General features: G+C 46.2%; 1 protein-coding gene across 1 annotated transcript in view; it reads left to right on the top strand.

The window, feature by feature from the left end:
- The window catches only part of CACNA1C (calcium voltage-gated channel subunit alpha1 C), an 806,686-nt gene that overhangs the window by 647,233 nt on the left and 151,995 nt on the right, over window positions 1-7,458 (top strand). Inside the window, exons 13-14 of the mRNA XM_007937025.2 lie at window positions 5,320-5,527; window positions 6,455-6,575. Coding sequence (XP_007935216.1) covers window positions 5,320-5,527; window positions 6,455-6,575 — 329 coding nt within the window. The remainder of the gene's footprint in view (window positions 1-5,319; window positions 5,528-6,454; window positions 6,576-7,458) is intronic.

The raw sequence follows: 7,458 nt of genomic DNA, 5'->3' as shown, positions 1-7,458 counted from the left end.
CTGTCGAGTCGACTCCGACTCATAGCGACCCCTCCTTGGGTTGCCGAGGCAGTATCACTACGGAAGTAGATTGCCCAACCTTCCTTCCGAGGAGTGGCTGGTGGGTTTGAACTGCCAGCCTCCTCAGAAACGCAAGGAGGGGAGGGGTCACTGTGAGTTGGATCCGACTTAATGGCAGTTTAAGTTTGGTTTTTTGTTTTGAAAGCATAGTAGCCACTACCTGTCTGTCAGTTTGTCCTACTGTGGTGTCTTGCATGTTGCTTTGATGTTGAAAGCTATGTCACTGGTATTTCAAATACTGTCAAGATCACCCTTGGTTTCAGTGAAGCTTCCAGACTAAGACAGACTGGGAGGAAAAAAGCCTGGTGATCTACTTTTGAAGATTAGCCAAAGAAAACTTTATAGATCAAACAGAATATTGTCCAATATAGTGCTTTAAGATGGGCAACCTGTGCGGGAAGGCACTCAGAATACACAATGGCCGTGACAACAGACCGAAGCATGCCACTGATGGTGAAGATGGTGCGGGACCAGACATTTCCTTCTGTAATACATGGAGTCACCATGATTCAGAGCTGACTCAAGGATCACTAGCAACAAAGCAGAACTGAGGCCTGCTGTGACTTACACTTTAACAGGACCCCTCCCACTGCTATGTAAATAGAGAAGAGCTCTATGGAGGAAGAGATGAAGCAAGGAGACCAGTTAGGAAGCCATTGCAGAAATCCTAATGAGAGATGTTGGGTGGATTGGACTACATGGTAGAGGTGGTGGGAGAGTGGTCAAATTTGGGATTTCTTTTTAAAGTGCAGCCACGGGATTTTCTGATGTGGGGTGTGAGAGACAGGAAGGATGATTCCAAAGATTTTGGCACGAGTTGAAAACTACAGTTGCCATTTGTTAAGATGAGGAAGATGGTGGAGTGGAGAAATTAGGAGTTCTCTCATACCACAGATCTTGATATAAAATTTGTTGACAAGAGTTCAGACTTTTCCAGGATGTTCTGTGGGGGCAGGAAGGCAGGGCCATGGGGCAGGTGTGGGAAAAGAGTTCGCACTTTCAATCAAATACTCGGCCCCAATGCTGGTCCTTCTTACACCCACTCCACTCCCAGCCCGAGATTATTCACTGTCTGCCATTTTTCATGCCTCAGCTTTCCAGAAGTGTTATCCTCTGCTGGAAAATTTAATTTGTTTCTCTAGAGCTCCAGGTACTCCAAAGGGCTTCTCCCCCAGGAAATGCTACCACCCCCCCACCCCCCCATATCATCTTCCCTCTCTGCCTCTTGATCTCATCCACTCTGTCAAACTACTTCCTCATTCATGGTGACTTTCTCTCTGGAGTCTGGGGCTTCCTTGCCTGTCTCCTTTGGGCATGCCTGTCAGACATATCTGAGCCTCAGTTGAAAGCCTGGTTTGGGTTACTTCCCTCATGTCCACATGCCTCATGAAAATCAAGGCTCCAACCTTCCATGACCATTAAGAAGTTTTCAGAAGATGCCATGACAGTTGAGCACACAGAGGATCTCTAGGGGGTCTGTGGCTTCAGTCCACATGCAAACACTTTCCCCTCTGATGCAGCCAGATATTCTCATTATAAATATGCTCTAAAGTCATTGATTCTTGAATACCAGTTGACTCATAAGTATTGGGCTGGCTGCATTAGAATCACCCAAGCCCCAATACCAGAGATTATGATTTCAGGGTTCTAGGGTGGGACCTGGGAGTCGAATCAGCATTTAGAAAATAACAAAGCTCAGCTGGCTTTGATCACTAGGCAGGTTTGGGAACACTGCTTTACATGTAAGAGTGGAGAGTGCTTTGCCTCCAGAGAGGTCCTGTTACTTGCTTTATGCAGAGTAGTTACTACAACCTCTAGCCTGCTGGGATGCCAGGCAGTCTGTCACACATACTGAGTTGTGCACAATGTATTTGAACACAAAGGAGGAAAGGATGGAGAGGGGGGAAAAGATCTCTGGTCTCTGCCCCCAAGCACTCAGAGCCTATTTGTTGAGATAAGACTATCACACCTAAGAGCATTTATAGAACAGATACAAATAAATGTATATTAATACTCTGCAAACAGAGGGGATGTGGCTGGCAGGCAAAATAGAGGTGGGGAAAGGCTGAATTTAAGAAGGATTAAAAGCATTAAAAGCTCCAGGTTGGGAAGAAGTTCATGTTTACATCCAAACTGTTGGCCCATCTGCTACTGACACTTAATATGGAACCATTCTCTGGAGAGAAGTGCCCGGGCTGGGGGTGCAGCTGTGAGGCTGTCATGGGGGTGGTTAGCATGCCGCTCACTTAGCAAGCAAAGCCAATTCACTCTGTAGGTAATGAGCTGGGAATTTCTTAAGAAGAGGGGATCAAGATTTTGACCTGGAAGGCAGGCTAGCCAGAGGTGGAACTGTAGGGAAATGGAGATTGTTCTCGTCCTGCATTCATTTTGGGGGTTGTATGCCTTTTGCTAAGGAGCTCCACTGGCACAATGGTTAAGCTTTCAGCTGCTAACTGAAAAGTTGGCAGTTTGAACCTACCTAGCCACACTATATGAGAAAAGACCTGGTGATCTGCACTGGTAAAGATTATAACCTAGAAAACCCTATAGGGTCCTCTACTCTGTCACATGGGATCGCTGTGAGTTGGAATAGACTCAACAGCACCCAACAACAATGCCTTGTGCTATGATGCATTTCCTTATCCTGACCTGACCAGTTCACGAATGCCCAAGCAGAGGTAAATTAGTCAGTGTCATGAGACAAAGTGTATGTGAACTGCTGTATGGAAAGTGAATTTGCGATGTAAATTTTCACCCAAATCACAATTAAAAAAAAAAAAAGGAATGCCCAAGCCAAATCTAGTAGCCATCAGTAGATACCCTGTTCCCACTTTTCCAAGGGAGAAGGAGTTTCCCTGGGCTATAGTAAAGGGGCTTTGTATGGATAGCACAAACTATATTCACATGACTTCTAACCTAAAATGTTGGTGTTTTGAATACACCCAGCAGTGCTATGAAATAAAGGCCTGGCATTCTGCTTTCCTAAAGCAAGTTCTATGGAGCAGTTCTACTCTGTAACACATGGGATCACCTGGGGTTGGAATAGACACAACGGCAACAGATTTGGGGTGTTTGGGGATTAACAACGAGAGGAGGATCAGTGATTGATTATCAGGAGAGTTCATCTCTGACCAGGGCCGAGCTCCCCGCCCCACTCCCAGATGGATAGCTGTTCCCAGTGGAGATAATGGGTTTTCTGTAATTCAAGATTTCCCAGACTTGCTAGGTTATGAATCCTATGGGTTGCTTATTAAAAAATAAATATTTCTGGGCTCCAAACTAGAGCTATTGATTCAAAATTTCAAGGCAGAGCTTTTTGTTTGTTGTTTTGTTTTGTTGAAACCAAAAACCAAACACAATGCCAATGAGTCGGATCCGACTCATAGCAGCCCCTCCTTGGGGTTCCAAGGTTCCACAGTGATTCCGAGGCGGTATCACTACGGAAGTAGATTGCCCAACCTTCCTTCCGGTTTGAACCGCCAGCTTTCTGGTTAGCAGTCTAATGCCTTAAGCACTGTTGTTATGTGCCATCAAGTCAGACCCAACTCATAGCGACCCCTCCTTGGGTTTCCGAGTCAGTATCACTACAGAAGTACATTGCCCCATCTTCCTTCCGAGGAGTGGCCAGTGGGTTTGAACCTCCAGCCTTCTGCTTAGCAGTCAAGTGCCTGAGGTACTATGCTACCGCAAGGTAAATTTGGGAAATCTCACTTCACCATGCATCCTCTTTTACCCACCAGTGACCTAATATGCCTCTGTGAGGCAGGTACTGCTTAGGTGGGCTAAGACTAGCATTCTCCCCCTCCCTGCCCCCCAGTTTTGTGACATTTACTGCAATCCCCACACTGTAACAGCATTCTTCCCACTTCCTCCCTATGCCCACCTCTTCCCTTCCCCTCCCACCTTCCTAGCTCTATCCCTGGGCACATGCTGTTCTCTTGATCTCATATACTTGATTGTTCTAAGGGGAGCATACCCTGCTGATACTACTGTTCACCTTATAGTTCTCTGTCATTTGGCTGCCAGTTGAGTCATGGGGGTTAAGTTCAATTCCTAGCTTGAAGGGTGTCTAAGACCATAGTCTCAGAGATTCCACCAGTTTTCATCAGGCCAGTAAGCTTGGTCATTTATGATTTTCAGTTTTGTTGCACATTGCCCCACACTCTATCCAGGACCTCTTACTGTGATCCCTTTCAGAGTGAAGACTAGCATTCTTGAAAAAATAAGTTTTCCTATTTAAATAATAGGATGCAAGAATAGTGGTACAAGAATTACTTATCTTGACAACTCTGTGGCAGTATATAGCCCATACTATGTGTTGTTAGCGGGAGCTCTGGTAGCATAGTGGCTAAGACACTTGCCTGCTAACCAGACGGCTGGCGGTTCAAACCCACCAGCCACTCCTCGGAAGGAAGGTTGGGCAATCCTACTTCCGTAGTGATACTGCCTCGGAAACCCAAGGAGGGGTCGCTATGAGTCAGGGCCGACTCGATGGCACATAACAACAACAACAACATGTGTTGTTAGCAGCCATCAGGTCAACCCACAACTCATGGCAACCCTAGTCACAACAGAATAAAATGCTGCCCAGCCTTGTGCAATCCTCATGATGGGTTGTGGTTCCCACTGTTGTGATCCCTAGGGTTTACACTGGCTGATTTTCAGAAGTAGATCACCAGGCCTTTCTTCCCAGTCCATCTTAATTTGGAACCTCCACTGAAATACGTTTAGCTTCACAGCAACACAAAAACTTCCACTGACAGGCAGGCAGGTGGTGGCCGCACGAGGTGTGTTGGCCAGGATTTAAACCCAGGTCTCTAGCGTGGGAGGGGAGATTTCCACCACTGAACCACCACTACCCCTCTACACTGAGGGCCTTTTGGATTATCTCATATAGTCTTTCAACAACCTAATGAAGTACATGCTACTGTTGTCTCCTTTTTTGTTTTCAGGTGGGGAGACAGAAAGAAAGGAAGTTAAATGGCTTGCCCAATGACACATGCAGCAAGCAAGTGGCAGAGCTAGGTTGGAACTCAGGCATCTGATGCCTGAGCTCTCTCAATGCACCATTACAGTGAACCTGGGACCTTATTAACTAGGTCCACACTCCAGCTCACCACCACCATTACCTACCCCAAGGAAAGGGAAAGAGAGGAGGGTGTTGATATTTATCTTATAATCCAATGGGCATGTGAATGAGGAGAGATGGTAAGGAAAGCAATGGAAAAGAAGGGTAATCTCCCTCGTATTGGCCCTCAGGTACTGGAACTCCTTAAGCAACCTGGTGGCGTCCCTACTGAACTCCGTGCGTTCCATTGCCTCCCTGTTGCTGCTCCTCTTCCTCTTCATCATCATCTTCTCCCTCCTGGGAATGCAGCTCTTTGGAGGAAAGTTCAACTTTGATGAGATGCAGACCAGGAGGAGCACATTTGATAACTTTCCCCAGTCTCTCCTCACTGTGTTTCAGGTATGGCCTCTTCTCTGCTGTGATAATGTCAGGGAGGGTGGCTGAGTGGTGGGGAGAAGGGAGAGAGCCTTGAAAAGGTAGTGGAAGGTGTCATCCTTTCCTTGGGCAGCCAGAGGTAGCCTAGGGCAGCCATAGAGAGTCCACACCCAAGAGAGTCTTGAGTTCTTTCTACAGTTTCTTCTACCCCCAAGTCTCCATGGAATCTTCCTGTTGGATGGACCATTGGAAACAATCTAATTGAATGGTCTAAAAACTCTTAAAACATGGAACCCTTTATTCAAATAAATTCATGCATGAGAGCCTAAAATAGAAACAAAGAAAAAGAGAGCTTGTTTGAGGAGGAGAGGGTGATGGAGCTAGACTTTTCCTACTTACATGAAAAGCTAACTAGCCCATGAGATTTGTGATCTCATAGATATTTTTGCTAAAGACAAGACTCTAGTAGGTAGCACCTATTTAAGTTTAAAAATAGGTTAATTTGTAGATAAAATGAATAATATATGGATGTTGCAAAAGTCTTGTAGATCATACCCAAGTGATTAATGTTCAGGGAAAACTGGTATAGCATCTTACTCTCTCAAAGAACATATTCACGTTGTAAAGGAGCTCTTAACTGCCTTCACCCAGGCAACAGCTAACAATGGCCATGTCATGTGTTCTTTGTGGCTAGTAGGAGATGTTTTGACTATAAAGCCATTTAGTCATTCCTCAAATAATATTATGCAGATAGCCATACACTTTGTCTAAGAATAGAGTCAGACTTGCCCAGGTCAATGCTCAGAGCCCCTGGGGAGGAGAATTGGGGGCCAGGAGGAGAGAAAGAGATATTGGACATTTTTGTTAACATAGTAGGGCAGGGCAGGGGAGTTTTGGGGTTTGCTGTTGGTCTAACGCTGTATCCCTTATTGGTGGGAATGTGTCATTCAGATCCTGACCGGGGAGGACTGGAATTCGGTGATGTATGATGGGATCATGGCTTATGGCGGCCCCTCTTTTCCAGGGATGTTAGTCTGTATTTACTTCATCATCCTCTTCATCTGTGGAAATTGTATCCTTTGCTACTGCCTCCCCACCCCTCCCACTTTACCCTCCCTCAACCTGCAACAAAATGCCAAATAGTTGTGCCCAGCAGGTCTTTACTTAGGGCTAAAAACTGTGGTTGCCTATTCACAGGCCCTCAGGCAAGCACAAGGAAGGCAGGCTCTAGGGGCAAGAACGTGTCAAGCTGAGAGCTGCTTTAGCAGTGGAAGGGGACCTTAGTGGAAGCCTGGAGCTTTGGCATAGGTGCGGATGTAAGTTCGTCTTACCAAATTGAGTTGGCTGAAGTGTTGCAGAACACTGGGTGGCATGTTCACATCATAATCCTGGTTAATAGCGCCCCCTGCTGGTGGGCTAGGTGCAGCCATTCTCATAGACTACAGTGTGACCACACCCCTGGAGTTGGCACCCTGGCTGCGCTGGGGCTATTGCATCTGCTCTGAAGTGGGTGCTTAGTTGAGAATGGCTGGGCCATGGTCCTTGAAATGACCTTCCTCTTTCCTCCTCATTTTTTGGTCAGTATCTTTCCCTCTGAAGCTGCTCCCAGGACTTTAGTCATGGACAGAAATGGAGAGACTTCACTGAGCAGACCTGACAGGTCCTCCCTGATCCAGCCCTTCAGTAGGTTTCCAGGGCCTCAAACTATCAAGTGCTTCTTCTCTTCTCCTGCTGGGCTTTAAAGTAGAAGTGGCTCTGGCCCAAGACTCAGGGTCCTAGGTTTAAGTCCCAGATAATGTAAAAAACGTGGACATTAAAGTCAACAGACAGGGCTTCACATCTTACCAGCTAGGTGACCTGGGGCAAATTAAAGCTTCTGTACCTCAGCACGTGTAAGGGATAATGAATAGTAGTACCTAATACTAGATAGTTCATTGTATGATTTAATGTGATGA

This window comes from Orycteropus afer, unplaced genomic scaffold (genome assembly GCF_000298275.1).
Source record: "Orycteropus afer afer isolate SDZICR_OR568_19922 unplaced genomic scaffold, OryAfe1.0 scaffold00040, whole genome shotgun sequence".
In the NCBI taxonomy this organism is placed as follows: Eukaryota; Metazoa; Chordata; class Mammalia; order Tubulidentata; family Orycteropodidae; genus Orycteropus; species Orycteropus afer.
Note: the sequence above shows the minus strand (reverse complement) of the source record. Positions and strands in the feature narration are given on the sequence as shown.